The 21,359-nt window shown below is 37.1% G+C and overlaps 1 protein-coding gene across 1 annotated transcript in view; it reads right to left on the bottom strand.

The window, feature by feature from the left end:
- The window catches only part of LIN9 (lin-9 DREAM MuvB core complex component), a 38,521-nt gene continuing 17,162 nt past the window's right edge, over nt 1–21,359 (bottom strand). Inside the window, exons 6-15 of the mRNA XM_039717011.1 lie at nt 19,099–19,224; nt 14,044–14,201; nt 12,846–12,979; nt 11,803–11,922; nt 11,527–11,628; nt 6,695–6,775; nt 3,361–3,486; nt 2,854–3,036; nt 2,650–2,747; nt 1–1,370 (exon numbers count right to left, since the gene is read on the bottom strand). Of these exons, the coding sequence (XP_039572945.1) occupies nt 1,265–1,370; nt 2,650–2,747; nt 2,854–3,036; nt 3,361–3,486; nt 6,695–6,775; nt 11,527–11,628; nt 11,803–11,922; nt 12,846–12,979; nt 14,044–14,201; nt 19,099–19,224 (1,234 nt within the window). The 3' untranslated portion in view covers nt 1–1,264. The remainder of the gene's footprint in view (nt 1,371–2,649; nt 2,748–2,853; nt 3,037–3,360; nt 3,487–6,694; nt 6,776–11,526; nt 11,629–11,802; nt 11,923–12,845; nt 12,980–14,043; nt 14,202–19,098; nt 19,225–21,359) is intronic.

Below are 21,359 nucleotides of genomic sequence, written 5' to 3'. Positions count from 1 at the left end.
GCATTTTTGTGAAATATATCAACTCTCATAGGTCAATTTATTCAGTTACAAATTTCATTGAGAATAAAAGATTTATGCATTTCTCTTAATTAACAGAACAAATTTAGCTAAATATAAACTCTGCACTAAAGTTTTGCAGTGGCACAATACCAACACAGAATACAGAAGCATCTTTAAACTATACAAAATTTTAAAATTGAAAATAATCCTGTTTACATATTCTTTATACATTAACATATAAAAGACCTTATTTAATGAGGCATCTAAAAGAATCAAAAACATCTCTACAGCTATCTCTGAAAATCCATATCTGGAAACAATTCATTACACAGAAGCTTTACAAGACTATTTAAACAAACCAATACACACTTTTTACAAGATTAACATTCCAAAAGGTATAGGCAGGCTATCACTTCTTATTTTTGCAGTTTACCTCACTGGTTATCTTTAATTATAAAAATCCTCATATTTATATATGGTGGGTATTGTTGAATAACCAGCAATCTAATTTAAAACTTGTGCAAAACAAAGAATTTGGAAAAACAGTAAGTTTAACCAGTCACTTATATAAACACCACCTAAAACACTTCTTTTGTCCCATGTGCAGGGAAAAAGCCATAACTAATCTCTTTCTGGAAAGTTAACAGTTACATTTTTATATTCCTTCATTAGATTCCTTCTATAAGTTATGATAAATTAAGAGTTCCAACAAGACACTGACTGATGGATAGACCTGCCCAACATCCTCCAGCTGACAGCTTGTGTTTGCTGGCTGTATCCTGCTGCTGCTTCCTTAGGTCAGGGCTTCCCAAGGGCTGACCTGGCAGCTCTGAAGAGCTGCACAGAGGTGTAGCTTTACACAACAAAGACCTGCCATGTGGCTACTAACTCGAGCCATTTCCTCTTCAGCACTTCTAACATACCAGGAGATCCAACCGCAAGAGGTGTGCAGAATTAATCTGAACTTTTAAAAACCAAGTTCAAATGATATGAAAGTATGCTTTCAAGTTTACTATAATCAATGCAATTACTAAGAGATTACCAGTTAGCAAAACTACTGCATGTGAATAACAAATGGAGAAATCTAATGTAATGCTGGCCAGTAATGCTGGTTTCCTTAAGAAGCAGATATAATATATTTAAAAGGGTCTTTTCTGAGAGGTTTTCTCTTCCCTTATCTTCTGGCAGTTAGGGTATTTGGTGAAGCCTATAGAAAGGAAGAAGATTTTCCAGAACTGCTTGCTGTACACTTGGAAGGAAGTTTTCAGTCTCTGTTGGTGTTATTGGCTGCAAAAGCATGCAAGTTTCCCATCTGGCTCAGACCACTCTGAATATGTGCAACATGGATCTCAACGTTATTCTGAAAACAGCTATGGGAAGAAAAAAAGAATGAAAGTAAGAAATGCTGAACCCCATATGTAACAGTTATGTCTGAATATCTCTACAGTGAAAAACCAAGATTTGAGCCTAGCCAGCATAAAAGTTCAGATGAACCAGAGAGCAGTACATACAAATGCAACTTGACAGAGAAATATGGGAAAACACAACTTGCACACACAGCTGCCAGAAATCAAGAGTCACTGACTTAACACTTAAAGTAAGGTTTTAACATGACCAGAGTTAGTGAAATGAAAATATTATGAAGAGATGCTAAAATGGCCAAAATAAGTGCCATGAAATGGAAACATCATCACTTTCTTTGCTGGGTGCATCAACCTTTACTTGAATCAATTCCAATATGCAATTTGCAGCGTTGATTATAAAGAAGTTTCACTAATGTTTGAGGTTTGGTTTTGTTTTTCCTAATGAAAATTGCTATAAAACAACATTTCTCAATAACTATATTAAAACCAAAAGGCCATCCTACTATCTTTGGGAAAAAAAAATTAAAAATTCACGTGTACAGCCTCCCATTATTATGTAGCAATACAAGTAGTAAGGGTATGAAAAAATACTTAGCATTTGGATTTATTTTCTGAATGACATAATTTAGCAGCATAAAATGCTGATCACAAATTGCCGGAGGCTACAGGGTACTCCAGACAAGTATCACTACTCTCTTGCTACCACATTCTTGCTATTTTTATGATGACTCCTCAGGCAACTGCTCATGACAACTGCTGAAAAATGGCCCATCAAGACTAGACTGGCCTTTGATCTGGCACAATATGGCTGCTCTTCTGTTTCTTGGCTTAAAATCTTGCCAATGGAAGCTGCTCAGAACCTCTAATTGTCTCATATGCCACCTTTTGATATTTACAGACAAGAGCATGCTAAAAGAATACTGAAATTGTACTGTTCTCTGGTTTAAAATCCTTGTACTACCACTGAGATTTCAAAATCTGACAATGTTCTAAAATAAGTTTTTAGTTGTCATAAATTACTAAAGAACAAGAAAGTCTAGTTGTTGCTGCATTAATTAAGCACTTTTAAACTTTTTTCTTTAGTATGTTACTTCACTGAGAGGTTCAAACAGAAAACTACTAATTTCACAATCACTTTAAGAAACCCCCCTTTTAGGTGGGACCCTTCCTGTAAGTAGAAGTTACCAGATTAAACCCCTTAATTATAATCAATGTTCACCTCTAAAATACAGTAAGACCTATCACAAAGCATGTAATTAGGAATTAAATATTCAAAAAGTAATACCTGATATTTGAGGAGTCTATTGAATTCTTAATGTCATTTAATGAATCTGTTAGTGATTTAAATTCAAAGGAATTCAGATCACCTCCTTCTGCTAGACACTGTAGAAGAAGAAAACAAAAATGTTCTCACAGTTCAGCACAAAAACTGGCAGAGCTTTAATACTACATATTGTATGGGAGAAGCTATTTTGTGCAAACTTTTTACCTTAATTTGCAGTAATATTGCTGTCAGTCTAGAGACAAGATCAGTTAAATTTTCGCTCTCCACACAGAGCTGTCCTGTTGACAAGGTATTTGCTTGTCTGACAACCTCCTGAGCTTCCTCTTCACACCTGCGCCTCAGGTCCGTGGGCTGGTCAGCAGGCTGCAGGCCCTGGTCAGGAGCAAGCTGCAGAGGTATGAAGGGCAGAAATTCAGAATGAAGATGTCCTTTGTGTTTGGTGCAGGTGTGAAATGAGATGATTTCAAAGAGAGTTTGTGTGTGTATAGTACACTGTGTTTTTTCTTTATGGATGTCTACTTAAGAATATGCCACTGGTATCAGGAAAAGAGGTGCTCAAAGGCAGCTCAAATTCCAGAGAAGGAATCCAACACAACTACCAAGAGTTTCATTTCAGTGTGACCCCCACCCACTCCCTATCCCAGGAAATTAAGTTTTCTAATTAGGTTGAGCAAAACCACCAAGTACACAGAGATTCCAGCAAAATCTTACCTCATAGCAATACTGCTGAACTTTATGCAGAACTTTATTTAAGTCTTTGTTTAGTTGTTCTAGATCTAGAACAATAGTTGCATATCTCCTCTGAAACTCAATGCCGATTGGCATGGAATAGGATTTCTGTGGAAAACACAAAGCATATCAAAGTTAATCCAATACTAGATTTTGAACTCATCAAAAGGAACTTTCACTTGAAAATAATACTGAGATATTTGAAATCCTGGTGTGAAATAGAAAAATGTTAACACACAAAATATTAAAATGCAGTATTACTATTTATAACTCCAGGTGAAACTGTGTAGGTAACAACCATGCTTTTATTCCCTTCCTGAAGTGCTACAATAATCTAGAAAATTACTGTGGTGTGACCTGCTTATTCCTCCAGTAGCTGGGCATGGCTTCTCCCTGCTGGCTGAGCAGAAAACTGCTGCCAGCAGAGGAACAGTACAGGACAATACGGCCTCGACCACCTCTGCTGCAGGATGGGAGGCACATTTGGCTTGTAACTTATTGGTCACTTGAGGATGACTCAGTGCTACACACCTTCTGTTATAGCTGACAGTTCTGCCAAAAAAGAAAGTTACTAGAGTTTATATTTGTAACACTATTTTGTAAACATGATTTTCCACAAAAAGAATAAATACCAAAATACAGTACCTTTTTTCTTACACTCTTTTTAGAGTGTTCTTACATTGTTTTCTTACATTCTTTTTAGAATACAGCTTGACATTGTTTGGGTGGTATTTATGAAATTGAAACAAAACATAAAATATATTATAAAATTTCCTCTCCAAATTGCCTCTTGCAAGAAAAGCTAGCAGTAGTTCCAGCCACAGGACTAAGATACAGGTACCTCCTACAAGCAAAACTTGTAGCTATAGATTTCACACACAAGATAAAGCAAATTACAAAGTCCAGAGCCTCCATAAGGATAATCCTGGTCAAAAACTCAAAAGATTTGAATTATGAGTTCAGTTCAAAGTTCCCCATTAAACCTAATCACTGAGATGCTCTCCAGGGATTTACAAATCTGAATACCAACTTAACAGTGCATTAAACTAACACCATAATTTCAGAATTCACTGGAAAGTGCCACAAATTTGGCATACTTTCTGTAGCTGTGGAACACAAAAAAAATCAAATCTTTCAGACCTTCTCCAGTGACCAGTTCCCTTGGAGCAAACTGAACTGCTCCAGCTTGGCTGTGAAAGCTGCAGACAATGATGAATTCCCTGCTGGAGAGGAAAGGCTAAGGGCATTCTATGCTAGTGATGACAAAAGAAATATTTCTCAGCAGCAGCAGCACTACTTCTGACCTGGCACAACCCAAGACCTGGAAACACTGATGAACAGCTAAACTGACAAGAGATGGATGGCTTTCAGCAGAGGGAAGCAGGTAACACCTCTGTCACCAAGGATATAGATGTTTCTCTGAGACAACCAGCACTACCTTTACCTTGTTTTTATTACACCTCCTTTCAATTTTTACTTCTTTATCCAAATGTTTACTGGTTTATGTACACATTAATTTGTTTATAGCCTGCAACCCAGACTAGTACAGGGATGTCAAGAAAAATTAGACAAAAAATGTACAGTTGTATACATTAATAGCTTCTCTGAAGGCATCCCCTGACTCATGTAAATTTATTATTATTATTGCCAGAAAATAATGGCCTACATTCAGTACCATTTCTGATTTTGGTCAGCTACATTTATTTCTATATTGAATCAGTCACTGACCAGAAGTCTTCACAAAAGGATTACTTTAAACCAAACAGCAGTGATACTCTAACAATTATCAAATGACAAATGTATGAATTATTACCAAAGTCTGACAATTAAGGTTCACCTGAATGAACTCAAAGGACTCAATTTTATTCAAGTTCAGGTATGTTATTGATGTTGAAGTGAACTGGAGTCAGAAAAAGATTCTTGTTCAAAGAAAATATATTTTAAAGGACAAGCAACACATACTCAGTGGCACAAACACAGATGGGATTGCCAAGGGACAAAGAGGATTAGAAGATGGGCTAAGAATATGGGCCAATAGGAAGGTATCACATCCTCTATTTTTATCAGGACAGCCTTGAGTAGTAATGGGGGTTGCTTTATGATTGCTGGTTTTCAAAGGAAATAGAGCAGAGAAGAATGTCAAAGTATCTCAAAGTCCTTAGCCAGGTTACAATTGAACTAAAATGTAGCAAATTTATTTTCCTTCCCAGTTGTTTTTTTGCTCTTTCAATTCTGTGGAAAAAGGAGACCAAGAAAAGTAACAATACAGGTAATTTATGGCTTAAGAGTTGAGCTAACATTCAGGTTCATGCTAGAGGAAGGATACTGTCATTCCTATGGACCTCCTTATCTATGCAAAAGTACGAATACCTCAGAAAAAAAATAATTAAGAAGAGTTGGTAATTTTTCATTATCAGAGTTGCAGGTTGCAATGACATGTTTTAATCTTGCTTCTCTTTGCATCTAGTTTAGTTACTAAAACACAAATACAAGAAAAATAACGTAGTAACTGAAATGATAACAAGGTTTTGAAGAACACCACCATGGCACAGGAGAAGAAAATTACAGAGACAGATGGGGTAGTAGGAAGCAGAGCAACAGAATGCACACATGCACATGATCATTGAAGGCACAAAGAGAAATCCACGGAAAAAAAAACCCAGTTGTTTCAAGAAATAAAGCAACTGTTTTCCCTTCTTCTTCTCCACAAATATTTAGCCTTCTGTACACTGCAGAGACAGCAGCCTGGATGGATGCTGGCAGAATGCTGAGACTGAGAGCTTTCTCAAGTTAATTTATAGCCATGGGTGGTAGAAGAGCCACTCTTATAATTTTGATTTATGGACTGCTGATTAGATAAAGTTAGCAAGAAAAACTATTCTGCTGCTGCTGCTAATTACACTGTAGCTGCTGTGGTACTGTAACTTTAAATGCCAGTCAAGGGCACTCAGACTTCTACACAAAAATCTCTGAAAGAGTAATTGCTTTAACCATCTGCAAAACAGTTTTAGTATAAATGTCTTACCACATGAACTTGTACTCCAAATACTCAAGGTACAGAGTATTTCCTTACTTCATGTGTTAACTGACACGTGCTACCCTGACATTAACATGAAACAGTTTCCAAAGCACAGTTCTTTCAAAGGAAAATCATATTTGAAACAACTGATCTCTCTGACTTGTCTTTAAAAATAATAAAGACATTTCATGTCATAAAAAGAAACAAAATACAGATTTTATTTAGACTACACTCCTTATTTGCATTAGCTGTTAAAGCACATCCTGTTTTAATAACCAAAAAAGAGAACATTCTCACCAGCTTTTCTGCTTCCGTGTTCATCTCTCTCAATTGTTTGATGTGTTCCTTCTTGATCATAAGGATTTTCGATAACCTGGTCTAAAACAAAGGAACTATTTTTAGAAAGAATAGATTCTTAAGCAGTTTTGAAATGCCATAGAAATTCAAGATAAAAAAAAATACCTGTTTCTTTCATAATTTAAAATGTATTTCTCAGTTGTTGATCAAGTGAAGAAACAGAAATAAAAATTAATAAAAATCAAATGATGGAATCTCCAGAGATTTTTAAAGCGATTCCAAGTGCCCTAAATGTATGAGTGCTAAAATCCATTAGCTGAAATTTCCTATAGGAAGACTAACATGATTTATGGCCAGCTAGAGGTTGAAGAACCTTTTTTTTTTTAATAGGCTGAAGGAGAGTGAAGGGTGTTATGGTCATGATACTACAATCAGTATCACTCACCTTACTGCACTTTTTTTCCCCACACAGTTTTCAGCTGTGCCCTCCACTGAGCCCTTTGTGCAAACTCCTGCAGTAAACCCTGGTATAGAGATTGGATCTATTTTATACAGAATAACTCTGGACTTTCCATTTCCCTCTTCTGTAATGGGAATACCCTGTGTCTCCTGCCCTGGGGACCTCACAGACTGAAGTGGAAACCACTGGGAGCACCTTCAACATACTCATCACTCCCAAAACTATTCATACTCTAGGGCCCTGAGAGAAATCCTAGCTTCACTACAACCAGCAATACTTTTATTACTGGAGTAAACAGAGCAAAAAAATTTCAGGTTTCATAAATTCCAGAGGGGTTAACTGCATCCTAGCAGTGAAACATGTGACTGGGAGAAATAGAAACTCCTAGTTCAACACACATCTAACTTATATATAATCATTTTTGTGATTTTTAGGTTCAGTCTTAATGCAGCCAGGTTGCTTGCCCCCACAAATTGTAATTAGAAAATTGTTCCAGGATCTCTTGCAGCTAATGAGGAACAGTCTGGGAATTTCCATGCTAAATACATTCTTTTTCACTTCACAGCAATTTATTCAGAACTGCCAAACAGCCAAAGCTGGTTTTCAGCTAAATATAGTGTTCCCTCCTTGTATTTATCCCTGTTTATTCAGAGACAACAAAAGCATCTCTTCTCCACTGTCCTTCCACCAGATTAAGCACAACCCAAGCCTTTTCAGACTCCATTCCCTTAAAGGGCTCTTCATCTCCTAAACTTTTGTAGCCCTTTTTGTATCTTTTTCCATTCACTGCCATCTTTCCTGTGTCTGAGCACGGGAAGCCTGGAACAGTATTCTGAATGACACACCAGGAAACTAGACCTGTAAAATGGCATCAGTACTTCTCTCTTTCTACTCCAAATATTTTGCCAGATGCATCTTATGAATGGATAGTGAGCCATGGCCAGAGGCACAGAGGCAGCACTGCATGGGTTATCAGCCTCCCAGTTCCAGCTGCTCACTCCTGTCCTTGTACAGTCCCCCAGTGACAGCACTTGCATTTTCGCTCTTTGCATTTTGCATGAAGAACCCAATCACAGAAGAGATAATGACCAAAAAAAACAAATTCAGAAGGGGCAAGAAAGAAAAGGTTTAAAATTGTTACTTGTGAGCTGGATTGTCTCTCTGATCTAGTTTCTAACATACCACACAAGTGTTCATGTTGCCAATAAAACACCTGTGAGGAACAAAAGCACTGTACACCATCTGCCACTGCTGCCAAAAAGTTCCTTGTCAAGCTCTGCTGTCATCACCATCCAGCAACTGCCACATTCTTCTCCTTCATGAAGTTGACGAGTCCCAAAATTAATGTCGAATATATAATTTGTTCCCCAAATTTGCAAGTTATTTGATTCTTAACTTCTACTTTGATGGGCAGACACATGTGAGGATACACAGTGCTAGTTCTCCATTTGATGAGCTTGGATTTTCTATTATATTCATCCTACTCCAAGATAGATTCCAGTGATCAGGATAATCTGATTCTGAGGATTTTCACTGTATCTATCATGACCACCAACTTTCTCTCATGGGTACATTTTATTACATAGACCTCAATTTTCATCTGCCAGTGAATGCTATAATTCAGTTCAGCCCTATTTGTCTTGAGGAATTCTTGCCTAACAACTCTATTTCACCATAACTCATCCTGTTTACTGTTACAATTTATAGTTCTCAATAAACTGGAAACAAGTTTTTAGTACAATGCTTTTCCCCATTAAAAGAAATGAAGGGAAAACCCAACCAGAATGTTTAGATTTTCACTTCTGATTTCATTTGTTAGTCATCAAATATGAGCATTTCAAAATGCAGCGTGTGATAACTTACTATGCAATATTTTCAAAATTTTCTTAATGAGAAAACAGTCAAAAATCGAGTGCCCATTTTCAGATTGTTCCTCGTGCATTTAAGTTGGGAAGATCCCTCCCTTCCCCACATGCAGCCACCGGGTCACTGCGGTGCTGTGCTGCATCACCGCACTCCCTCTGCCGGGCAGGCAGCGACCCTGCCAACATCTGCTTTGTCCTGCAGGGCTGCCTTCCCACCGAATTCTTCACCCCGAAACAAAAAAGGAACCAGGGAAGGAAGGGAAATAAAAAAAGCTGTAGCTGAATGCTTGAAAAAACGTCCTCCAAATTTAAATGCTGTCTAGAATGTACAAATGCAATCTATCGATTCTGACCTGCCATATAGCATATGAAATATTTAAGGATACATCACATAATTAATTAAGCATGAAATATTTTAAAAAATTATTACTCATTTATTGCTGACTTTATTCTTAATATCATGTTAATTTTTGAGCCAGTCTTCTAATGCATCAGTCCACAGTCTCAGATGTCAAACTGTAACATGTAGTAATAAATATAAATATTTAGAAAAACTAAGAAATGTAAAACAATGATTAAAATAGTTGTTACAAGTCCCAGTGTCTACTTAAAACTTCAAGTTATAGGTAAAGGGAATATTCCTATGATTTATTTGTCATTGTATGCATGTGACTTTGGATTCACTTCCTCTTCCTCCAAATTACTTTCAGATAAGAGAAATAAAGGGCTGGGTTGAAACCTTATTTGAGGTGTGCTCTGTATTTTCTCTTTTGTCCAAAATTCTTCCCATAAAATAGTTTCTTTGTGGTCTTATAAATAACAGCCTGGCAATAGTTTTCAAGAAAGTTTTCTGGGAATCAAACTGGTTTTGACCATTAATTTCTGAATCAACATTAAATGAGAAAAAGGGATTTGACTTTTTTAAAGTACCAATCTATCAGAAAGGCCAAAAAAACCATCATGAGCAGCAACCCTTGACATAAAAATACATCTGGACTGAATACAGCACAATCAATAATCAGCATTCACCAGTCTCATTGTACAACACCAAATTTCAGTACCTCCTAAAACTTCTAATTAAAAAATTGATTCCTAAAAACAATGCTTCAAGTCCTTCAATAAATGTTTAAGCCCTGTGATTCTTTGTAATTGTTCAAATAGACAAACACCAAAAATCTGTGGATTGATTTTATTCAAAGCATTCTAAAAATCTTCAAGCAGAAATAAATATTAATGTGGTATCTTTGTAAAATGCCACCATTTGCAAGAGGCCTATACTTGTAAAACTCAAATTTCCTTACACTGAGTAGTAACATACAACCACATGTGACTTGACAAATTACACATTTTCATATTTAAAATGGAGAAACAAAATCATAAACAGATGAATCTGATGTACTAAGTAGATGTAAAGCTCAATACACCTTAGCTACAGAGTCCCACTGATCATAGCCCGTGACTCAAATGGGACAGCTGCAGATACAGTTTAGCTGCATAAAGACTGTATCTTTTGTGTATTTCAATTTTACCTAATCTTATAATTAAAATTATAAGATTATAATTAATCTTATAGCAACTACATCTACTTTAAATTTTCTTAGCTAATCCAGATGCCATGCCACCTTTTTCAAAATCAGCTTCATACAAGTTTCCTCTAAAAAAGCTGAATAGATGATACTGTCAAACAAAATTCATTACGTTGAATGGCCCAAATGTTAGTGTGTCATGTGAGCTTCTGACACAAATTTATTCATTTGACCAATTACACAGACTTTAAAATCTGAGAGACATTTTATTTCTCAGTTCTTAATATTTTAAACATGAATCATTCCAATCTCCTTTGGCATGTTCAAAACTGCTTTCCTTGTTAAAGACTTCAATCACTTATCTTAAGCTAAGCCAACATGAGCAATTACATTCCTCCACCATCCTGGAAAATGCTCCAATGTGTTTTAATATTCAGTGAGCCTCAGCTTCCTAACATTACTTGTCTGTGCTCTTCTGAACTAGTACACAAAAACCACTCAGAAATTATTTTGTAAAAGTGAAGAAAAAAGGATTTTCTGTGTAGTATCTATAAAATGAATGTTTGCTTGCATGGAAATGAGTGTTGCTTTTCTTCTCCAAGAGGGCAGAACATTATATAACATAAAATATATATCATAATGTATATAGACAAACGTTCTTTGCACAATGCAACTATACTTTAAATAAATAAAAAGTCTTAAAGTCTGCACATACAAGTAATACTTTTTTTTAAAGATAAAAAATGGTAGGGATCTGGGAAAATAAGACACTTTTGAGGACCTCTGTGTTCCAAAAAGCAGCATATTTCAGAGGTTATAAACAAGTGAAAAATTAAGAAGGGGGGAATAAAAACTTCAAAAGTTAATTTGGCTATTACCATACTTGTCATAAATTAACAGGTCATTGAACTGCAGAGTAATTGGCAGAATAAACACAAAAGGACAATAAAAACAAAATTAAGAGCTGCAGTTAATACTTACCACTTGAATGAGGAATTCTACTGGAAAGCCTCCTAGTGTTTCACTGTCTGTGCCTGAAATTTTGTTTTTCCATGAAGATTGTCCTAATAAAGGATCACTGTCCTATAAAGGATAAAACATCTAAATGAATACCTTCCTCTCACAGGGTTTCGCTAAAATTTTGATCATGCTAAATAACGTCAGAAAACGAATCTCAAAAACTTTTTAAGGTAACAGCTTCAACATGTATCAAAAAAACACTTCAGTGATTAACACCCCTTGAACAAAGTAACTTACTGTGATTGGAGACTGGAGTGAAGGAGTGTAGGGCAATCGGGGAGGAGTCATGAAGAAGCGCGAAGGCCGCTGCTTCTGTCCGAAGGCAGCGATGGGCATGGTTTCATGAGGCTCGTTACTCTGCCAGACAGGGACAGGGAAAGGGAAATTAAGGATATATATAATTAATCAATCAATGATTAATTTTTACCCTTTTGGAACACGTAATTCATTTCTGGGATCTGGACTAGCCGTGCCTATCTGGACTAGCCCCAACCCAAGAGCAGGAAAAGATTAACGCTTTGCTTTTGGCCTAGGAGTTTTTAAAGTGTTCTGGCATCACATCAAACAAAACCTGCATGAACATTTCCAAAAATACCATTGGCAGGAAAATCACAACAGGAGCTCAGCAGAGGATCCAAACTCAGAACATGACAGAGACTAGAAATATTACGTAGATGCAACACCACACAAGATACAAAAGAAAGGGAGGTCCTCCAGAAATCTTTCAGTCTGGGCTGGACTGCCTGGCAGGAGCCAGGGAGATAATCTCCAATTGTTTGACCAAAACAACATCCTCCCAGGTAGCTTCATTAGCACAAGAAATTGCAAAATCAAGTTCAGTCAACGCATAATACTTGTTTCCAACTCCCACAGCCCTTCCCCGACTTTGGGAAATCAAAAAGGGACAAGGTTTTCTTGAACATTTTCTGCAAATCCTGGCAGAAGCTCATTGCAGAATTCTCTTTGAGATCTTATACTACTCATTGTATTTATTCATATTGAACTCAGGCTATTGTAACAGCCTACAACAGCTGGTCTAGTAAATTATTCCACCCTGTGCCATTTTGCTTTAATCATAGAGGGTTATCCTGTTCTGTAAAACCATGAACAGTAAAATCTTATCATCCTGGAATTTCCCATGCATCTGTTATGCTTGTTTCTACTTTATGACAATACCACCTGGGTGTAATTTCTTATTTTTGATTAAAGCATATCATTGTAGATTTTTAAATTTCATTTTCTTATTACAGCTACTTTTAGACTGTGTCATTAATACTTACAAGAACTTCATAATCTGGGACTGTGTGTGTTCCAAGACCTGCCCTGTCAAAAGTCACTCTGTAGGTAGCATTAAGAGTGTCTACAGCATCAATTTGTCCAGTGAACAGACCATCATGGACACCTCGCAAACGGGCTGAAAAGAGCAACAGGAGAACCAAGAAACCAAACATTACAATGCTATGATACAAATAACAGAACCAGATTTATTACATCTTTTGTAAGTAATTCTTCATATATATATACTTAAAGGCCATATATTAAACGATTTTTTACACAATTTAAGTTTGAAAGTCAAATATTTCCCTAATCTAATCCTTAGCACTACACTTATGTCTAAGAAACTCCCACTGTTTCATATCCTATACCTTCTGACAGACAGATTTTGCAGGCAAAAGTCAATTTCCACATGATTTTGCACAGCACTTCTCTCTGAACCCCTCCTCTGATGACTGCATATTTAGCAAAAAAAAGAGTGGAAGGCAGGTCCTTCCACAATGGAAGGATACAGGTCTAGGACAGAGAGGAGAGGCAGTGTGGTGCATGTCTGCTCTTCAGCAAGAGCTAAGGGCAATGGTGTCCAACACAAAAAATGCAATGAACAGTCATGGCTTGAATAGGAGATACTGAAGTGAAAAGTACCTGGACCAAAATCAGACAGGAGGGAGGAATTCAAATTGTCATAAAACTAGACAAAACCTGTGCAATGTTTTCAATAATATTCCTTCCTCAGTTATGTGTAAGGTTTTTTAGTAAGGCAATGTCATGTTTAGCATACATGTCCAACTACACTGCAATACCAATTGTGTATCTGTTTCAAAACAGGTAGTTTTCTATTTATGGAAAAATAAAGTTCAAGTTTTATATTAGGTCAGATTTTAAACTCAGACAACACTCAGAATTTTGAGATTAAGCATCTCCCTCTCTCCAAAATGTATTAGATATACTAGACATGTAAAAAATCTTACAACTTGAGCAGCAGAAATAATAAGCCATACTAAGTTTGCACCTCAAAACCTTATCACTGTTATAAAAATACCACCTAATCTTCACAAGCACCTTCCAATGAACTAACAAAAAACTGATACAATTTTGATGTTTTACATTTGATACAATTATGTGCACTAAGCGGATTATGACTTACTAAAATCTTATCAAAAGACACTTGGCTGCTTATTTTGTTTGTTTCTAAGAAATTACCTGTAACTTTTGTTCCTATTACAAGTGGCAATGGAATTTCTTCTGGAAGATCTTTGAACTGTGAAAGATCTGCAACTTTCCGCTGCTGCAAAAGTCTGATTTTCTGCCGTTTCTGTTTTAATGCTGACCTCTCTTCCTCAAAGAATGCAGAGGAACACCTGCAATATCATTAGATAAAATATATATTATACTTAAATTAATCACTCACAACATATGTATGTGAAGGCACATCAAATAAATAGGCACAGTTTAAAAAATCAGTGCGAGAAAATGAAAAGGCTTGGGATGATGTGTTCAAGAGAAAAAAATCTTGTTTAATGCATTTAGACAAGCTTACTCAGAATTCTCACCCTTAACATAAGAGTCTGTTTTAAAACAATACTCAAGAATAGTAGCTGTTGCAGTAGTAGATCTAAAGAGCACAACTTTTTAGGATTTTTTCTGCTTAGAAGGATCCATCTAGGGTCACAACAAAGCTAAGGCTGGCCCCAGTCTGCTCTGGATGCCAGTTCAATGCACGTGAGGAGGGCATCCTGTGAGTGCCCTGGCTGCCTGCACTTACTGATACACAGGAGATCCCTTTTATGTGTGCTTATTAGCTCAATTAAGCTAACTGAGTATGAAAGGGCACCAGACTCAGCACATTAAAGGGCACTTCTCTGTCTCATCTCCTTGCACCTGTGCAAAGCACAGCTCAGCCCCAAAATCTGTTACACTGATGAACTGTTCTGAGATTGGTCATAGTAAAAGTGTATTTGATCTTGGGCTACTGAGTAAAAATCAGATCGTCTCTAGTAGTCCCCTTCCCCATTTTGGGAGGTAGGGTTGTTCTTAAAATGCAGTCTAAAAGATGGAAGGCTCACTCCCAAAGTGCTTACTTTGTATTAACTTTCATTTCTAACCTACTAAATAGGCAAGATTCATGAGGGAGATAAGCACAAAGCCATTAAGGACTCAATCCTATCTTTCATTCCTTACTGAAAAAAGTTTCTTCAGTCTCATGTCAATGAAAGAAGTAATTTTAAAAAGGTGTACAAATGTTATTTTAAGTCTGCCTGATTGCAGAAAGTTATTTATCAAATAATTTGCCAACTTTGTTAACTGTTTTACTGCAGTAAAATGTAGATTAAACATTTTCTATGCAACTCATACAGTCATATATTGATTACTGACCAATAAGTTCTATTTTATCAAGTTATTTTAGAAGAGATTGTCAACTCTGCTGATGGTTCCCTCTACTACACTACAAACTATTCTCTGACTTAAATCCCTTCAAGATGTTCCTCAGTCATCTCCAACCCAGTACTACTAAGAAGTCAGCTCCCTTTTCCAAGTCTGCTTCTACTACTCTCCTATTATATGCTGAAACAAACATTCTTAGGTTTTCTTCTGTATATCCCTCACTGAGAGATTTCCACAAAGCCCTTTCACTTTTCTCCATGATTTCTCTTCCTGGCATTGTGTACAAGAAGACTGTAAGCACTAAGGAGCCAGGATGCCGAGACCATTTTGTTTCACTGACCAGCAGTTTCACACTCTATATGCACACATCAGTTGCCTTTTATCTATGTTTTCTATTCTGAGTTATATGGGGCACAGGCCACCTATTTTCTCCCTGTGCTAACACAATGAGATCCTAGTCCTAAGCAAGACATGGGAGAAAAACATAAGCAAGAATGAACTGAAGCTGTGAGGCACTTTAGTCAGGTAATGCAAAAATGCACTGCACTGAAGGCTCCCACATGAGGCTTTCCAACCATATCAGCACAAAAATCACCACTCTGTATAGTCTAGTTTTTGTATAGCCTAGAAATCCTGTTGTAGATTGAGGCTGTAGGTGTGTGTCCCACTCACCAGTTTACCACTGAAGAGCAGAATGTGTTTACCTGGAATTATGTACTGTTCCAGTGCTTCTCTTAGGAAATTAAAATATCTGGAAAGGGATGTGGCAGACATAGAGAGGGACAGTGGTTGGGAAACTCAGGAAGAGCTTACTTGGATATTCTCATTTACTGATGCTATTGACTTCATATTTACTACTGGGAAGGAACAGGTATGAAATAATGCTTGCAGTGGGCTGTGAATATCAAGTTGCAAAATGCAGGTCCAACCTTTTCAAGTCCATTGAGGAGAAAACAAAATAGATTAAAAAAAAAAACAAAAAAAACCCAAACAAACAAACAAGAAAAACCCAAAACAAAACAAAATTAAAAAAACCAAAAAAAACCCCCAAACAAACAAACAAGAAAAACCCAAAAAGCCAAAACAAAACAATAAAGCACTACAGACTTTGTATTAGTCCTTCTAATAATGTCCAGGGTCTTGCACTAGGAACAGCAAATATCACTGATGCTTTTTGACTCATGCTCTTAGAAATACAAATTCAAATGCTGATGTACTAATCACTGACCTTGGAAGGTCCCCACAACAGCAACTACTGTTTTACTGATAGCTCAGATGGTCTTAAAAAGTCTCTGTCCCAAATGCTGTAACTATGGATGTAGAAACTATTTGCAATACATTTCTGGCTCCTGTTAAAGGAAACCTCCACCCCAGCATTCCCCAAATGCATTTAATAAAGGTTATCTTCATGCCATCCTATGAAAAAATGAAGATTAAAACTATGGTACAGACCAAAATTGCAAACTCATTAGTTTTCTGTAGAGACTTCTTAAGAGGTTGAACATTCTTCTCAGTTTTTACCTTGCTTGTGAGAATTTGAACTAACAGAGGAATCACCACCATCAAGTAGTGGCAGGACAAGCAGATCTAAGCTTAATTCATATCCACTGCTATTTCACAAGCCAAATTAAGTTTACACAGAGTACACAAAACTAACTATTACCTGTTCCTTTTCCTGGAGCATATCTTTCCCCACAGTCTACAGGAATCTTACAAGCTTTGCAGGCTCTCATGAAGAATACTGCTGTGCCAATCAAACACACTGCTGATGTGTGATAGGACATTTAAGGTAGCAGCACACATAAGAAAATACTACAATATATTTAAACAAACAAAAAAAAGATGACAACCATGTGCATAACTATCAGAGAGACACTATTATCCTCTGCCACCAACACTGTGGCTGCAAAATGTTATTTTAATCTCTAATGGGGAGATATCAGTGTTGACATATCCTCCATAAGATGCGGACAGAGACAAGAAATTTCTAACAGAATGTAAAATAAAAAATCTTTGCTCTAGAGATAGATGAAAATTGTCTTGAAAAAGCATTTAAATATTTTAGAATAATTCAAAGTCTTTTAAAACTAAGACCAAAGACCACTCATGACATCTTGAAAGAGACTACCAGTAATTTAAAAAACAATATTAGTGAAGAAATAAAAAGCAAACAGGAATTCTTACTTTATGTAGCTGTAAAGCAGTAACTCAAAGTTTGCATTAACAAACAATCAGACTCTTTAAGGAGTCAAATACTTCTACTTCACAAATTAGATAAAGCAATTTCCTGCCTATTTACATCTTTGGTTCCTTTGGTGCGAGTCTCTCTTTTTAAAAAAAATAACTCTATGATAGCTGAACAAAAAAAAAACCCAAATCAAACCCAAATCCACTCTCCACATGGCTTAAAAAAAGAAAAGCAAAAAACCAACCCAAAGACCCCCTGAAAAACAAAAGGAAATTTGCAACCAACCAGGCTGATGGGGTTTTGCAATCTGACGTAGAGAAAGTTCCTGCCCAGGGCATCCCCCTGACCCCAGCCCCTGCTGGAACCAGACAATCTTCAAGGTCCCTTCCAACCCAAACCATTCCAAGACTCTGAAGTTTTACCAATGGTCCACCAGGCTGCTGATTGAGGCAAGCTTCTCTTTTAGAGAGGTAACCACTTTTGGCACAAGTCAAATGAGAAATTGGTAACTAAACCTCCAAATACACCATTTCTCTGCCAGTAGGAAGCATGACAACAAAGGAAAAGCTATCTAAGCTAAGCTCCAATTACATGAATATCTTTCTAAAAGGAGCTATTTTCAAGCTGGCTCTGCTGCCTTCCCTTGACTGACAATTTTTACTTTTGTTGTTTGCAGGTACAGAAGATGAAATAGTCTCCATCATGCAAAATATAACCCGACTCAGTGACCTATGAAGAAATATATTCAGTGAATATATTCAGAAATATATTCCATATCTTCCATATGAAGAAATGGATTCAGTGCCTTAGTGTTTGCATTTACAGAACTAAAGGCTGATTAATTTATGAAACACTACTTATACAATAACAGGGTGGTCAAATTTGGAAGGACCTCTGGAGGTTACCTCCTCCAACCCCTCCCCAGCAGAATGACCTCCAGGGCCACATCCAGAGGGCCTTTGAGTACATCTTAGGATGGAGATTCTGCCACCTCACTTGTGCCCATTCCCTCTTTTCCTGTCACCAGATAATGCTGGAATAAAACCTGGTCCTACCTTCCCTTCACATATTTATCACATATTTATGTAAAAAAAGATCCTCCCTTAGCCTTCTCTAGGCTAATTGCGTAGGTTTTGTGGAAAGGCTGAGCTTAATCAGAGGGTTTAAGAACTAAAAATTCTGTAATAGAAAAAGAACCTCATGTCCTTCTCTGCAATGGACAATACTTTATGGGTGACTTCATCTCTTCTCTGTCTTGACAGCCAATCTAAGAAAAGTTAAGGATCTATAAAATGGTTTAAAACAATAATAAAATAAATGAGGTGAAAATGTACACTTGTTTTCCCCAAGAAGAGCTGGTTAGACAGAAGAAAAAAACCTTAGTGAATAACTGGCCAGGCAGCACTGCAGTGTAGAAGACACCAAACAACTTTAACATAACCTAGCTTGGACATTTAGTTACCTGGAGTGGAAAGAGAACATTTCAAGCACAGGCTCATGGACATATGGATTTAAGGAATAGGGCGTGTGAGGGAGAGAGGTGCTCAGAGAACACCTCAATAAAATGAGTTTTATTACTTTAAAGATATTGTTTTGTTCTACTATTTGAATGCAAAATTTTTAAAAGGAATCATTTTAGTAACATCAAAACTTCTTGTAACAGCTGAAAGAAAAGAAAAAATTACCTCCGTGGTTTTCCCATCAATCGCCTGATTTTCCCCCATTCTACTCTTGTCAATTTTCTGGTTTTCAAAGTTGGAAAAGATTCTTTCAGGCATATACAGAAATCATTATCTCCTTCAAATAGTGGCCTGTTGAAACATAATTAGTCCTACATTAACCACACTAAGTAAACTTTTGTCACAAGATTCCAAAAAAACAACCATCATCAGAAACACATTTCAAAAATATTAACATAAATTAGTCACATGAACAAGACACTCCTATTCAAAGAAGAATTTTAATTCAGCCAAAAACAAAATCGAGAAGTTTCCAGGACTACTACTCTTTGACTTTTACTATCACTGACATTTAAAAATGCTCCTTTCTCTAGTTTCTACAGAGAAATACACATAATTCATCCTGCTCTATAATGGATAAAAAGCCACCAAATGAAACTTCAGCAGAGTCAGCTCAGTGTCATGAGGATACTGCAACACACTGAAGGAAACCAGAGAGTGAAATATTGAGAGTAAAGGGAAGGACAATATGGTACTGAGAAACAGCCAGACAGTACCTTTTTTTCATCAATTCATTCAATTGTAACTCAGATTCTCAACAGAAGTTTCCAAAATACAGGAAATTGAACCAACTCATCATTCTCTGCAGCTGTTCAGGTGAGACTTCTAATGTATCACCCCATGACTCCATGGTGAAGCACAGGATCAGTATGAGAGAAGTGACAGTTCAGAGAACAGCCCTGCACAGCTCAGGAATTTCTCTCTGATGCTATGACCCATCTCTATTCTGTTTTATGACTGCCTTTTTTCTTTGTAGTACCACATTCTTCTTAGGCTGAGGAGACAAGGGAGCAGCAACAGCTATGCCCATCTAATAGAATAGGTTAATCATAAAAGACTATGTGCAACTGAAATAGATCCCTCCTGGCAAGAACAAAAGGATAACTGCATCCTAGAGAAAGCTGCTTTTCTCCACTCTGTGCAGGGCACTGGGGTTTGGAGGGGAACATACCCCAGCACAGAACAAAGAGGACCTTGGCAGCAACACTGCTTTCAACTGAGTGTCTGGGGGGGCAGGAGAGAGGAAAGGGGCACAGATATAAGGAAACCCAGGCAAGAATAGAAGAGAATAGTTTTGCAGTAGGAGAATCTGCAGCTGCAGCACGAAGTGAAAAGGAAAACAAAAAGAATGAGCAGTGAGGCTCAGGAAACAGACACAGAAGAGTATACAACAGTATAATTTTATCCACATTTACTATTGCTAACATAAGGTATCTATATAAAGAATAACTATTTAGCTTGTGTTTTGGTTTTGGGTTTTTTTTTTCTGAGAAAGATAATCTATATTTGATTGTTCTTACTAACTCTTGTCCTTAAGCAGGCAAACTCCAAATCCACAGCATCCACAAGACTGGAAGCTCTGGAAAATGGTGGAACTGAGTTACAGGTGCATCTGCTTCTGAGGACCTGTGATCACTGTAGTAGTAAGGAGCACTTCAGGAGTCTCTGGTGGCCCAAAATCAATGGCACTTTACAGAAAACAGTCCACTGCAGTAGTATATAGAGAATTCAACTGAATCAGCTTCAATAATCTAATTACCACAGATGAGAGTTGTAGAAATAAAAATATTTCAAAAGCTTACAGCAGACATGGCATTTTATTTGATTATTTCAATTTTGGATGCAATAATTTGATTAAAATATTCCGAGATTTGTACAGTGAGCCATATTTTGTCAGTTGATAGCTCTATGATTTAAACTTTTTTAAGCTTCTCATTAAGCCTGGATCATATCACTCCAAACAAGATGCATCAAAGATTTTCCTCCAAAGATATGCAGTCTCTTAGTAAACTGTGCTATAGTATCTTAACATGGTCATATCTTATGAGCATTACAAGCTGTATTTGATTTGCAAGGAAAGGTTTTGGCAGAGGGGGGATTCAAAAGTAGCTTCTTTGAGAAGCTGCTGGAAGCTTTTCCTATATCCCACAGAACCAACACCAGTTGGTTCCAAGGTGGACCCAACCCTGGCCAAGGCTGAACTCATCAGCAATGGTGGTCATGCCTATGAAATAATGTAGTCAGGAAGGGGAAAAAAAAACTGTGCAGCAGGACAGAGCTGCAGGAGTATCTGAGAGTAACAGCTCTGCAGACACCGAGCCAAGGTCAGGGAAGGAGGTGCTCCAGGCACCAGAGCACAGGTTCCTCTGCAGACCACGGTGAAGCAGCTGTGTCCCTGAGCCCATGGAGGGCCCCACTGGAGCAGG

Source organism: Passer montanus, unplaced genomic scaffold (assembly GCF_014805655.1).
Source record: "Passer montanus isolate IOZ18808 unplaced genomic scaffold, ASM1480565v1 scaffold37, whole genome shotgun sequence".
Lineage (NCBI taxonomy): Eukaryota > Metazoa > Chordata > Aves > Passeriformes > Passeridae > Passer > Passer montanus.
This window is presented reverse-complemented; position numbering and strand designations above follow the sequence as displayed.